At 35.2% G+C, this 15442-nt stretch overlaps 1 protein-coding gene across 1 annotated transcript; it reads right to left on the minus strand.

Annotated features, from left to right (window-relative positions):
• Nucleotides 1-3017: 3017 nt before the first annotated feature.
• Nucleotides 3018-6762, minus strand: LOC108066882 (monocarboxylate transporter 9). Its single transcript, XM_044396072.2, has 4 exons — nt 6273-6762; nt 6083-6209; nt 4087-5406; nt 3018-3467 (listed from the first exon to the last, which is right to left on the minus strand). The coding sequence occupies exons 1-4, from the start codon at nt 6639-6641 to the stop codon at nt 3322-3324; spliced, it is 1962 nt and encodes a 653-aa protein (XP_044252007.1). The 5' UTR covers nt 6642-6762; the 3' UTR covers nt 3018-3321.
• Between the last annotated feature and the right edge of the window lie 8680 nt (nt 6763-15442).

A 15442-nucleotide genomic window follows, 5' to 3' on the forward strand; every position in this document is an offset into this window, starting at 1 on the left:
ATATTTTATTTATATAAACCAAATAATAATACCAGATTAGGAGAGATGCTAAAGATATATCCTTGCACATTGGAATACGTTTTTTCTTTATTTAAAAATGTTACTACCGGGTATTTAATATTCGGAATGGATTGTTCAAGTTGAATGTTTCGCTGTGCTTTCCTCTTTTTTCCCCATTTAGTTCCGCTGATGTTGTTGACAGTAGTGTAACAAAACCAACTGCGACAAATTTATTTAGCATTGGGTTGACGGAGAGAGAAAGAGAGCTTCCTGTTTGCTGGATGCCTGCTTTCGGCAGATATTTTCAGGCGTTTGATATGCTATATTCTTATCAAATAGACTGCTGCCCAGGTGCATTGAACCTGAATAATCGCATCGTAACATTGTTTTGAAATCATTTTTTTGATCTTGTAACTTTCCGCTGGGAGAGTTACTTTTTACTTATTTGTATTTTGTATTTTCAGTTCATAACCCATTTACTGCTTTATCGCAGCTGTTTTGTCGTCACTCTGGGAACTGGTTTATTCTTTAGCTCGCCTAATTTGCACATTTGTTTTATTTTTTGTCGAAGCGGTGATTAATCTAAAGGGGAATGTGCAGTCGTTTTGCATTGATAGCTGTGTTTCATTGCTGTTTCTACGACAAGTTGCACTTTAAAAATAATAAAAGGGAACGGCTGAGCGCTTATCACAAACCTTCAGAAGTCGAGCAAAAAAATGTGAGCAAATGCAGTGCTCAGAAATAAAGATTACGTCATTAGAGAAGCTATCAGATAATAATTTTAAACATGGGGAATCCTTAGCTTCAACAAAATCATATCATTAAATGTATATTTTTCTTCAATATTATGTTACATAAAAACCCCGGTTCATTGGAATATAAAGCAAACAAAAAATTGCATCAGACCAAAGTGAAAATAAATTCCCTGAACTCAACTGGCGGCCAATGTTTGTTCAATTTTTTCCGCTTCCAATTTCAGTGTCATTGATCGTTGATATTGATGTTGTGATGAGTTGGTTGGCTGGTTTACTCGTGATATTCACGTGCTCCTTTCCGTTCATCCCGTCCCGCGTCCCCCAATTCTTCCGCAAAGTCACAAGATTCTTGTTAGATTTCGAACTTTGGATTCTGCCGGGACTGATGGTCGAACAAATTTTGATTAGACTTTATTGCTGCATCACAAGAGATGAGATCATGCACAATAATGATGAAGAAACGGATCGTTTAACATTCCAAATAAGAACTTTTTCACTCAGAAGTTTGCAAAGCTAAATAACACTAGTTTACAGCCAAAATGCTCCCCAGCAATTGATGGCAAATTCTGTCAGTGTTGGACCCCTAGATCACGAAAATACCATTAATTTTTTTTTTGATGGCACAGTTTTTTTTTAAAGATTTTTTAAAGTTCAAAATGTTAAATTTCGGACTTTTTTCGAATTTCTTCTTATATCCCGGCAGATATCCACCCGATTGGGCCAGTTTTAGTTTTATTTTAAAGTCAATAGATCAGAGCTTATCTTTGCCATACAGATCATTATGATTGGATTAGTAATGGCAGCGCAGAAGCTTGACAAAGGTGAAAAATGTGTTTTTTGGTCGACTGTAAGTCGGCTGTATATATCGTAAAAACTCGAAATAAATCCGTTGAAAAATCATAATGGGTACAAACTAAAAGTTTACATCCTACCAAATAAAACAAGCCGGATATGGCCCAAATCCATAGAAAACTGGATTTATGGTGGATTTTTAAAGTTTGGATTTTTCCACTTTTTTCGGTTGACAGAGTCCAAATTTAAGATTTATCATAGGCGGCGACATGTAAACATAAATGAGTGGTGACGGCAACGGGGTCAAAAAATAGCTAAATTTAAAAGCTAGAAAAATATATAAATGAATTTAATTTCTACAAATTCCTAAAAAAATATAAAATCGCTTGCGTTATGACTGTAAGTATTTTTAATAAGTAAGATCCATTTGGATAATTAATAAATTTCAAATATTAAATTCACTTTTGTAATTTTTTAGCTATTAAATATCTGATTTAGTTTTTTTTTGACCCGGCTGCCATCGCCACTAATTTTTGTGTACATGTCGCCGCCTACGATAAAACTTAAATTTGAAATCTGTCGATCAAAAGATGTGGAAAAATCCTAACTTTAAAAATCCACCATAAATCCAATTTTCCAATAATTTGGGCCATACCCGGCTTGTTTTATTTGGTAGGATGTAAACTTTAAGTTGGAGCCCATTATGATTTTTCAACGGATTTATTTCGAGTTTTCACGATATATACAGCCGACTTACAGTCGGCCAAAAAACACATTTTTCATCTTTGTCGAGCTTCTGCGCTGCCATTACTTATCCAATCATATTGATCTGTATGGCAAAGTTGAGCTCTGATCTATTGACTTTAAAATAAAACTAAAACTAGCCCAATCGGGTTGATATCTGCCGAGATATAAGAAGAAATTCGAAAAAAGTCAGAAATTTAACATTTTGAACTTTAAAAAATCTTTAAAAAAAAACTGTGCCATCGAAAAAAAAATTAATGGTATTTTCGTGATCTAGGGGTCCAACACTGACAGAATTTGCCATCAATTGCTGGGGAGCACACCAAGAATATTATTTTGTAAACTAGTGTAATCTATATCAGTATTTTGAAGATAATTATGTATTAGTATTCTTTCTATTGAAAATTCTATAGTACTATTATTAATATTTCAAAAGAAATTTTGGTTTTTCAACCACACAACACAAAAAAGATCCTAAAAAGATATCAATAATTTTGAATACACATTTAATATTATTAAAGAGCATTATCTTTATTATTTTTGTTTAAGTACCTATTTTTAAAGTAATAAAAATGCCATTAAAAACAGTTTAAATTAGGAACCCATATTTTATTGAAACTGCCATAAATGTCACTAGAGTTATTTTATTATTCTGTTATTTTGTTAATCTTATTTTATTTTAATTTGATTTTATCTTAACTTTATCCCCTCTCAACCCAAACCAATAAAACACTCGATGTAAATTGTAAGTTTTGGCAGCTTATGCATATTAATTAACAATTATCGATATTTAATACAATTAATTTACTACACTCGAATAGTATATACACAATGTACACGCAGAATATATGTAGTTTACATAAGGGTATAGTTTAGATTAAAAAAAAAGGCACTGGGCAAATGCGATAACAAGAATAACATTTTGCTAAAGTTAGGATGGATTTGGGGGGAACGGAGTTGTTGGTCTTGGAATTGCTGGCACTGAGTTCAACTATTTGGTCAACTATTGTTTTGGATCGGCGGCTGATCATCAGTTGTCGATTGTCTTCACTGGTTGCGATTTTCGGCTGCGGGCGCGGATGAAGTCCTCCAGATACCAGCCGGCGAAGGCCATCACGCAAAGGGCATTCAACAGGTTGAGGGTCACGGCATAGCTGGTGTGATCCCGGATAAGACCTGAATTTGGGATGAGAAATTTCATAAATATTACATATTATTATATTATATGTATTATTATTGGAATATACACTGATAAAAAGAATACTAAATACCAATCATATTATATTGCATGATTATTATTGAAAATATTTGAATCAAGTTCGAAAATATTAGATTCGATGTTAAAACAAGAATTTTATATTTAAAGCAATGTTTAAAATACTTAAATTAACTATAATTGTTAAATAAAATATTGAAGTCATTTACTTCTAAGATTTTACGTCGATAAAAAAAAAATGTCCTATTTAAATCAATGTTGAAAATATTTAAATTAACTATAATTGTTAAATGTAAAATTGTTGAATTAAAAATTTAAAGAAACACAAAAAAGCAATGGATATATAAGAGGGAAGAATATTTAAATTAAATATAAAATAGCGCTTGAAAAATATCGAAATTATCGGTATTCCCAGAATATTGTATCGATAAAATCGATTGAAATCTCAAAGGTTATAATTTAAAATGTAAGAAAATTGTCTATTTCTCCGAAAAACATCAACCTTTGAAAAATATCGAAAAAATCGTTGGATTTACTAGGTTATCTTTTATCAGTGCATCTACTAGTATTCCAACTCACCAATCAGCGGACCGAAAATCATCGAAAAGGTGCCGGACATGAGCAGCTGTAGACCAGCAGCCGCTGGCAAGCGCTTAAGCGGCACATAGCCGGGAATGATCAGAGACCAGAAGACCGTGCGGAAGGCCTTGTTCAAGCCCAGCCAGAGGAAGATGGCCATCATGACGTAAAAGTTGCGGGTCATCGAGAGGAACATGCGGCCCACGCACATACCCAAAATGCCCACCACGAAGAAGGTGCGATTGCTTAGATTTATCTTCGCCGTGATCAGCGGTATGAGGAATCGCACGACCAGATCGAAGAATCCTAGCGTGGACATGGCCAAAGCAATCTGCTCCTTATTAAAGCCCAGATCGGACAGGATGAAGGGTGTCAGGATGGCAAAGTTCACCTCCACAAAGTTGATCAGCGTTATACCCACCGCGAGATTGACATATGTGATGTCCCGCAGCAGGTCCATGTCGAAGAAGATCACCACTTTCATGTAGAATGGCAGCTTCTTGCGTCGCTGGCGCTCCTCCTCGTCCTCCAGCTCCTGTTTCTCCTTCTCGCTCAGCTCGGCGGCGACATGATGGACGTGATGGCCTTTTTCATCATTATCCGAATGATAGCCCAAGGCCTCCTCCTCCTTGATGCTGTGACTCACCGAAATGCTGCGCAGCTGTCGCCCCGGATTCGCCGAATCCCGGCTGCTCAGACGCTTGAGCTCCACATGACCATTGCCATCGGATTTCTCCCACGTATTCAGACGATTGCGAGTGCCCACGCTGTTCAGCGAGGCCCTCGAGCCGAACCAACCATCATTGGCTCGCGGGAGCACAGGGGTTTCCGGCTCCACCACATTCTTGATGATATCCTCGTCCTGATCCTCGCGCTCCGCGAGAGACGGTTGAACCTGCTGCAGTGCCTCCGCATCGGGATCCCGCTTAACCACATGCCACTTGACCGGCTGGTAGATCAGCGAACAGGCGATCGTGTGCAGCGAGGCGCCGGCGAAGAGCAGTGTGGTGCCCTGGACACCGTACGAGGTCAGCATGTAGGTGGCAAAGTAGGGACACACAATCGGTCCCAGTCCTGCGACGCCAAACTGAAAGGCCGTCGCCGTGCGTCGCTTCGTCTTGAAGTACGTATTGACCGCCAGCGAGGAGGCGGATACCGTGAGGCCGCGGCCGAAACCGTACAGGATCGAGAAGCTCAGTATGTAGATGGTGAAGGTGTCGGCGAAGACCATCCAGAAGAGGCCCAAGAAGGTAAGGACGGATCCGAAAAGGGCCACCACTCGATAGGTGTAGCGGCGGAAGAGCGGGCCGTTGAGCAGACCTTTGGATAAAGGAAGTATAATTAGTTGTTAATTAAAAAGGAAAGAGCTGTGAATTACCATACATTTTCAAGGTTTAAAAGTTACTTTAAACATAAAATGCGCTTTTTTAAATTTAAAGTTATCAAGGTTTAAACGTCACTTTAAATTTAACATGCTTTTTTTAAATTTAAAGTAAGCTTCAAGCTGTGAACTCACAAACATTTTTTAAATTTAAAAACTACTTCAAATTTAACATGCGCTTTTTAAATTTAAAGTAGGCTAAAAGCTCTGAGCTTCCATACATTTTTAAAACTTAAACTGTACTTTAAAATTTAAGAATTTTACCAAATTTCATATTTATCAAAAACCATTACGTTAACCAAATTTTGTGACTTATTCTGCTATAAATACTACATGAAAAAAAATAAATCAAATTAAAGCACCTCTCAACAAGCTAAAAAAAAAGTAGTGACGATCGCACTTCCCATAAAAAATATTGTGATGACAAAAAATGCTCCCTCCGCTAATTCCGATTGGATTATCTTGTCAGATTTTCAATTCAGCTATTATATATACCAGACCATCGTTGCAATTCGTCACTATGTAAATTGCATGAATTTTAACGACTTTATACTAAACCCACTTCATAACTTATGGGTATTTTATGAATTATTAACCACTGCCTCCTCATCTCACCCGTAAATGCAGACACTGCGATCTGTGTGTTGATGATGGTGGTCAGTTCGGAGCTGGAGATTCCTAGAGCCGCCATACGATCGCGGAACAGGATGCCGAATTGCTGGGCCAATGCGAACGTCACCAGCTGAAGAGGGAAAGGTTTATATGTTTATAAATTTAATAAGATTTTAATAAAATGCCTTCTTACAATATTAACGCCACTGGCGACGGACACCAGCCATCCCCATCCACCGTCGGGCGCCACAAAATCTTCGCCCAGATCGCTCTTGTCTCGCCTCTTTTTCACCGGATGCGATGATCCTTTCGCTGGCACTGCTGGCTGGGATTCGGCATTGGAATGGGTTTGATTTTGGTTTTGGATTTGGGAATATGAAGGAGGCGCTATCTTGGCCTGATGACCACCGCCGCCCCCTGATGATCCATTCTTCGGGAGCAGCTGCTCTGCTGCCTGCTGCTGCTCAGCTTCCTCGGGTAATCTCAGTCTGGATGCCTCATTGTTGTTGTTATTGTTGCTGCTGCTGTTGTTGTTATTATAATGGTTTCCATTGTCGGTCATCTTGGAATTATTATTGGACCAGAATTTGGGTTAAGGGGAGGAGGGGATTGGGTTGGGACTTGGGTTAGTTTAGCGCTGAGGGCTTTTTGACCGGTTGTTGCATTACTAGACGATGGCAGCTCTGAAAATATTGATTATTTGTTTTTTAATAAAAGTTTATTTATCACAATTATATCTAATTTAAGTATATATTTAAACCAAAACGAAATTGTTCGAAACACAAATCTAATTAGTCAGACAATTGTTTGCCACAACAAAGTTAATTCGATGAATTATTTTTTTAATCTCATTAAACAGATTTTTGTTGTTCGCAAAAAAGGGGTTTTATCTAATACACAGAAAAACAAATAAATTCTATTTTATTTCATATCAATAACAAATCGATATGATTGCTGTAAAATTTATGATTCAAACTTATCAATTAGTTATTTTATCATATCAAAAAAATTATAAATATAACACTTTAAAATATGAAATCTAGTACATCTTTTTTAACAAATAATATAAAATATGTTAAAGATAATCTAGATCTTAAAAATATATTAAATTAACCTGCGCATATCCATTTGATTTTTTGTACACCGTCTTATAAAACATATTTGTATATTTTTCTGGGTTAAGTAAGGTTTATTTTCTATTCGGGATTCTCTATTATACATTTTTTTTCGTTTTAACTTCCGGTTATTTACTTGTCCAATTTGAGAGCTTTTAAAATGGAACAAACATTATAACTGTCACCATTAGTCACTTTTGAATATTTCATCATTGCAAGGCATTATGAAAAATACCTGTCGTTTTATTTACATATATTACTTTTCACAAGAAAAAAAATATTTAAAACCTTGATTTTATTAATATTTTCTTGATTGATGGAATATTTAATACAGAATGTAATTACCTCTGTAATTTTAACCCTACAAGTTGGGCACACATGTAGTACACACACAGTATTCGAACGACCCAGAATAAATAAAAAAGATGGAAAACAAACCAATATTTGAACTCTGAGTGAATTGATTTGCACACACAGAGCAGACAACCGTTTACGGCTCAATTGATTTGATGTTTTTTTTTAAATATTTTTTTTTTTTTTTATCAGAGCAACGCGAGACGGCGGGGCGAAAGCCTCAACCTCAACTGACCGATCAGCCCAGTGATATTTTGGGCAACTCTCACTAATTTTTTCTTTTCGAAGGCGGGCGGGAGATATTTTTGAGCCTGGAAACGTGACTGCCAAAAAGCAACAACTAAGTAAATAATACCGATTTAGCACCCATTATATAAAAACACTAACAACAACGCATTTAACGTCAATGGGTTCGATTGTTGATGATGATGATGATCGGCCGAGAGAGCGCCGCCGCCTTATCGCGCCCGCAATTTCATTTCAGAGAGCAAAGTTACGAACTTTATTTTTTATTTGCTTCTTTTTTTGAATCGGAATTTTCGTATCCGAGAGTTTGCTGACCAGAAATGAGTGTTCATCGTGTAAATACTTGTGCCGACGACGACGACGCGACAAAGACACCGAATCATCGAGATATATATGTCAGGGCCTGGCGGCATGGGTTTTTATGTGAGATCATTCGGGGAACGGGAATGCGGCGGCCCATGTGATAAGGCGCACTCCTTCGCCTAACGATATCGCCTAATTATATTGTTGCCCAATCGTTATATCCGCAGCACAAGGTTATAGCAGCCGAAAAGGTTTTCAAACCAATCAATCGGCGGAATCACTGCACTGAAAAAAAAGTGTGCTTGGCCGTTTCCCAAGAAAATACTTGTGCGAAAATCATCACATACTTTAATATATATTGTTTCCGAATTTAGGCTTTTCTTTTTAGATTTTTATGTCATTTATGTAATTTTGGTTGCAGGCTCTTCTTTCCGTTTGTTTTTACCCCCATATTATATTGTTAAGGAATTTTGTGAATTTTTTTTTTATTAAGTTCTGAAGAAAACATTATATACGTAAAAAAATTGACAAAGATAATAGATTAATAGTGCTGGTCAAATGTATACTTTTTAAATATCAGTTTGATATGATTAAAGATTATGTTCATCTTATTTTACATTATTTGTTCAAAAATACTGAATTTGGTATTTTATATGATATGATACAATATTAAATTGATATGTTTGAATCATAAACTCGACATAAATCAAATCGTTTTTTTATTATTGATATGAAAAAAACCCAAAATTTAAATCGAAATTGGTTTTCTGTCTATTGTATTATAAAAATTCTATAGTTTTTAAGCTACTATTTTAAAATAAAGAATATAGGTGGCAATTTACGCTACTGTAACCCAGCTAGGATTATGTTTTTTACTTTCTTTAAGCTAACTAATTTTTCCGAGTGCCTCATGGCCCGCTAACTATCCTGCTTACTTGCTTTATCGGACTCCGACTGGCTTCTAATTGACTTTGGTGAAAAGTTGTTGATATTTTGCGACCACTCCAGCAGCTGAACCGAACCACATCGAACCGAACCGCGGAATGACCACTGCAAATATAAATATATGTATGTGGGGGCAGGATGAGGGGTGTATGGGCTGTGGGCAGAAGATAAGATTCGCTAGCAAAGTTCGCTTTATATGCGATATACTACTAGTATAATAGGGGAAACGGAAAAACGGTTTGTACTAAAGGTCGGGCTACACAGAACTAGCGCGCTTGGCCATTAAACGAGCTGCTCAAATATCAATTTTACAGTGTTTTAATTGCCGGGCAATCAGCAAAACAACATACACGACAACGAACATATGCTAAACACAGTGGGTTGCAGGCAGACTTTTGACTCGCTTATCATCGCAGTTTCGGTTCGGTTCGATATAGTAATGGGCCCCTAATTGACCTCCTCGGTTCTCAGTCCAAGTGAATCGGCTTTTTTTTTCGTTATCGACAAAACGAAAGGCCTGGAAATGGATATGGTTATGGCCTGGCCAACAACTGTGTGGAATTTTTCAATGTCATCCAATGATCGAACCACCACCCATCGATCAGCGAGCACATGGCGAGAATTGGCAATAAGAACCGGACGACAAGACACATGTGATGAGCCCCAGCTCTAACAGGGCTCTTAAGAAACAGTATCTATAATTTAAAGCGCCAAATCTTATTATTTGGATATGATATTTACACATAACTAAATATGATAATTTAATTACTAAGACTAAAAACTGGATTTCTTGGAAGATATTGATAATTGATCTTGGGAACCATTTTTTAATTTAGCTGATTACAAATGTTATTTAATCTTACTTTAATTATTAAATATTATGAAATACTTTTCATTATATAAAGGACTGGGTGCTTTAGAACCAAAAAGATATAACTGATATTTAGTGGACAAACTGAAATATCAGATCAGAACAGCTGTTAGTTCATAGAAAGTCCAATCAATTGATAATACAGTTAAAATATTTATAGATCGTGAATAAGTTGATTGAGTAAACTTTGACCGTTGATTAGTTTTTGTTTCCTGATCTTCCCATCCGTTCGATTAGCTCACAAGGAAGTTTGATAACTCTTAGATCTTTTTAATACATGGGTATATTTCGCGCAACTATAAATTCAAAGATTAGAGTTTTGGGGGAAAGGCCATTGAAGAACTAAAAAAAATACAGGCTGTATGTATATTAATGCCCTTAAGTGTTTGATTAACACGCGACGTCTCGTTGTCGTTATTAGACGTTTAAGACGATCAAGCCGTCTAAAGCTAAAAACAAACATTTGTATAATTAGAGCTTTCCGCATTATATGACGACGAGTTCCGTTACCCTCCGTCATTTTATTTTGGCCCAAACAATTCACAATTCACACACCATAAAAGAATATTTGCATTGGCCAAACAAAGATGATGATGATCCCATCCCATCATAAAAACATTTACAGCCGGTAGACTGCTTTTTGGTAGCCACTGTACGTGGAACCTTTTTCGAACGCGGTTTTGTGGTTCTATAAACCGTAATCGCTCCGTTTGAGAGAGGAAAAGCGACTTTGATTGATGTCTGATTGATGGGCATATGAGAACATCACGTATGCACCTATATCGAAATTAGACGTAACACTCAAAATATACGGTTTCGAATCCCGAAAAACACCTCCCCCGAATGTGTCACAATTTCACAATGGGCAGACGACTATTTTTGGAATACAAAACAAATTAAATGCGCGAAATATTTGAATTCATATATTATTTTTGTTTGTTTTCAAATTCCAAAAGGTGAATTTTCGAGTTGAAAACATTTTTAAAATACTCATATGAGGTTCGTACAAGTGTTTTGTTAGATTTATATTTATAATAAACTAGTTTAATTTACTACCGACTTTGATTAGATAAGTTGGGAACTATTTGAAATATGAAGACCTTCTCCTTCTCATATATTTTAAAGACTAATTTGCTTATCTTTTACTCCACCGCTTTAATTTTTACCGGTAATAGTGATGTAGTGACTTTTTCTATAGGTTAGACCTATTTCACAATAATTTCTGGATTTTTTTAAAAATTGATTTGAAATTTGTTGAATTGTCTTGAAATTGAAATACGTTTCTCGTTCGCTATTTCTATGATAATAATTATTAAATGGTTGATCTCTGGATTTTGTAAAAACTTTGAATTGTTTTGAAATTTGTAGAATTGTCAAATCGAATTGGGTTTCTCTCTCAACCTTATTTTTTTTTTCTTTTGGTATTATAATTACCAATATTTCTGGATTTTTGGAAAACTTGCTTCGAAATCTGTAGCGTTGTCTCGAAATTAATATGGGTTTCTCTCTCGACCGCTTTTTTTTTTTTTTCTGATATTACCAATTGTGTACATACGGTCTATTATATTTTATGTGCGGTGCACGTGTCTCGAGGAAAGCGCGCGCTTCGAGAGAAAAAATATCATTTAGTTTGCTCTAGTGCTAATTGCTACTAAACTTAAATACAAATGTTAACTCACACACACACACACACACATCTATTTTATATATATTTTTATGTATTTGGGCCGTACGTTTTATTTTTGTAAATGATTTTTCCTCCTCTCCGTTTGTTGTTGTTCTCTCGCGTTGTTGTTGTTATGCTGTAGTAATGTTGAGATACAAAACAATAACAAAACCAAAAAAAAAAAAGAAATAAAAACGAGACGAGGCGGCGAGTCAAGTAAATAGAATATATATATAAATGTTTATATATATTCAACAGGCGACGACTTTTCCGTTACGTTCACCAGCGCGAACTGAACTGAACAATTTTGTGAATTATAGTATTAAACACCCAAACACAACGCACACACTTGCACACAACGATACTTGCTCACTTATTTCTACTCTACTTTGTCTCAGTGTGCGTGTTATTTTGGTCTTTTAGCTTTAGCTTTACCGTTGCTCCTGCTCTTTCTTCTTCTTGCGTGCGCTGCCTTTTCATTTTTTTTTTTTTTTTGTTTTTTGACTCTGTTTGCATTTGTTGTTGTTATTGTTGCTTTTATTCCGTTCTATTGCTGTTTTGATAAGGGAATTGGAATTATTTTTTGTGTTACCACTGTATTTGCTTTTAGTGTTGTTGTAATTAGTTTTGTCGTCGCAGGCCCCCGATTATCAGGGGCAAATATAGGTATGTACATATGTACATACATACTTACATCATGTGTGTCCACATGGACATCAGAGCACACGCACACATACATCCAAGTATATCTCCATACTGAGTGCATTACGTATACGCACGGAGCGCGCGAATAAAAAAAAAAATATAAAACAAATAACACAACTCATAAATACATTATGATAGCGGCGGCGATTAGAATTTGATTTTGCCATCGACCGGCGCTACAGTGGAACGAAATGTCATTTTTTTATTAATTGGCAAAAAACATTTTCATAATTAGTGGAGCATGGCCTCCATATTTGTTATTTTTAACTCTTGAATGCTTTAATGGAGCTACAGTCACCTTGCCTGAGAACTATTTTGTCATTAGCTGTACTAAACTCTAAAAAAAATTAAAAAACGTTCAAGGTAGTTGGGAAATGCGGGTTCTGGTCATTAAAGTGACTGTGACTATTTAAGATAAAATATATTATAAACAAAAATTTAAATATTATGTGATTAGCTATACTAAATTTTAAAAATAATGAAAAATAATAAAAAGTAGTTGGGAAATGCGGGTTCTGGTCATATTCAAGAATAAATATATTATAAATATATATAAATATTCTGTGAATAGCTGTACTAAATTTTAAAAATAATTAAAAAATACAAGGTAGTTGAAAAATGCGTGTTCTGGTCATTAAAATGACTGTGTTATGCTCTTTATAATACCAATTTCTTTGAGAATCATATAGAAGGCATCGAAAGATTAATGTTTTACAATGCCTACTCAACATTTTGGTATGGTTTTAGTGTAAGTAGGCCCACTGTACGTCTTATGCCTCCCCAGAAGACGCGTTACGTACAGGAAATGCGCATAGTTGGCCGGCAAGTGATGGGCGTGCTAAGCCCTTGGCTTCGGCCTGATGTTGATGACAGCTTGTCACTGGAACTGAAACTGGAACGGGACAGGGAATCCGCCTCTGGCCAAGTCCCATATATCAACCTATCACCATCACCCACCGGTGGTTAGCATTACACTCCAAGGTCGTCGGAACCCGTGACGCATGAGACCAGATCGAGGATTACGCGCAAAGTGAAAGGTTCTCTGGTGCTTAGTTGGGGATTATTTAATTTCGAAATCTCGGATCTGTTTTTTTTCCTTTTGTGCCAGATTATCAACTTGAAGTGCTAAAAATAATCTTGAAAGTTAATACATATTTTTCTTTCTGATGCTCCTATGGATAACCCATCCTATCTCTCAAATTTGTTTCCTAATTAACTTTTAAAAACTTTTAATTGAAAGCATCTAAATCGCCCGGATCCACTGTAATTTGATATATTTTTAGTCTAGAACTTGGATACCAATAAAGATTGGAAGAAACCTTTACTCTCTAACATCTGGAGTGGTCAGAACTCGAATTCAGGTTCTGCAATTCGATTGCGACATTTACAATTTGTCGATAAGAACGGCACACATTTTATTTGGAATTTGGCATTTGGCATTTTTCATTTCGATTCTTGCCACTCGGGTACAAAGACCAATGTGGGTGTGTCGACCCACAAATAAAACAACGGCAACAGCAGTTTCTTTCTCGTTCAAGTGACGAGGATCATGACACGGCCATATAATCGGGAATATGAGCATTTGGGAACGAGGAGGCATAAAAGACCTGCCCCCAGCGCAAAAGATAAGCCTCCTATTCGAATTTTAGAATCGGCTGGGTTGGCGGATGTTATAAAACACGGTGCTGGGCAGAAAATTAGTAGGAACCAAGGAATATATACATATATAAAACTGAGTCAGGCTATGGAACGTCATGGAATCTGGGATCAAAAATAGTTAAAATTTCAAAAGAAATATTTATGAGGGAAACAAAACCTATGTTAAATGCAAAAAAATCTGCTGCTACGTAATGATATTCCTAATTATTTAACAAATTTTATAAATTCTATTGATAAACAAGAAATAAATAAAATATTTTCTACATATTTAACACTATAATTTAATTTAAAAATAGAAATTTAAGTTCTTGGTCGGTTTTTAGATTTATTTTGATTTTAAGTGTTCTGTTCTTAAAAGGTCATTAAATTAATTTAATCATCTGCTCATTTTAATAATATCCTAAAAGATGTCCCATTTTGCAAGCCATTTTTTCTTTAGCCCCAAAAGATGCTACAATTTTATAGAGTTCTTTCTATCAGAAATAAATTAAAATTGCAAACAAAAAATGCGATTTTAAATATGCGCATAGTGTATATTATATTAAATTTTCCAAATTTAATGGCATTCACTATCCATAATTGAGAGTTCATTAATATGCACAAGCTGTCGAATATTTTAATTATGAAGCATATTTTTGGGGGCAGCTCCCATCACAACTAACCACCCTATTTTATGTAATTAAAAACGCTTTTGTGTTATTATCGTCGGTAGCAACAATAATAAAATCATTTATTCAGCATTTCAACGATATTAAATTTATAATTAAGCATGCAGTGGAAACTAAGAAATAGATACAGCAGCCATTTGTATATTTATTTATGCGTTTATAATTACGCTTTACATGCAGAAGTAAATGTATCTATTGGCAAGAGTTTCTTTATTATTATTTTATCCATTGCAAAGAATCTATATTTAAAACCTATTAAAAATAAATCAAAGAGAAATATGAAAAGGTAGATAACCTATCTGCTTTGATTTTATAGAAATTAAAATGGAAAACATCGGGTAAATAGCAAGTTAATTAAATGCAAATAATCTCATAATATAGGAAGAAACAGAATCAAGATAAGGCATGTCAACAAAAGTACATTTATCAAAAATAAAACAGACTGGAGTTATTATTTATTTGCTCCGACGAGATATCTTAATTGGTACTTGGTTGATAAACGCTGAACTAACCCTTGAATGCATTCTTCAAGGGAACAACACTAACATTGATATTACTTATATATATTAAAAAAAAAAAATTCTTCAGGGAAACACTAACATTGATATTACTTATATATATTCAAAAAAAATACTAGTGACAATACCTTTATCTTATATGATATCTTAAAATGAGGGGCATCAAACCCAGATCATTACCTCAATTTCCTTCAGTACAGAAAAGTACAGATTTCTTATACATTCTTGTGTATTTGCATACAATCACCTTACAAGATATGTATTAACTACAAATACGAACTCTTTTTACTTTTTTTTTTTTATATATAATATA

The sequence above is a fragment of the Drosophila takahashii genome, chromosome X (genome assembly GCF_030179915.1).
Source record: "Drosophila takahashii strain IR98-3 E-12201 chromosome X, DtakHiC1v2, whole genome shotgun sequence".
NCBI lineage: Eukaryota > Metazoa > Arthropoda > Insecta > Diptera > Drosophilidae > Drosophila > Drosophila takahashii.

Excerpts from the sequence above, each read along its gene's own strand:
- LOC108066882 (XM_044396072.2), bottom strand. The coding sequence starts at position 6,641 with ATGACCGACAATGGAAACCATTATAATAACAACAACAGCAGCAGCAAC. Across the intron at positions 5,407-6,082 it reads CGCAGTGTCTGCATTTACGG|GTCTGCTCAACGGCCCGCTC; the intron begins GTGAGATGAGGA and ends CTTTATCCAAAG. Across the intron at positions 3,468-4,086 it reads GATTTTCGGTCCGCTGATTG|GTCTTATCCGGGATCACACC; the intron begins GTGAGTTGGAAT and ends TCCCAAATTCAG.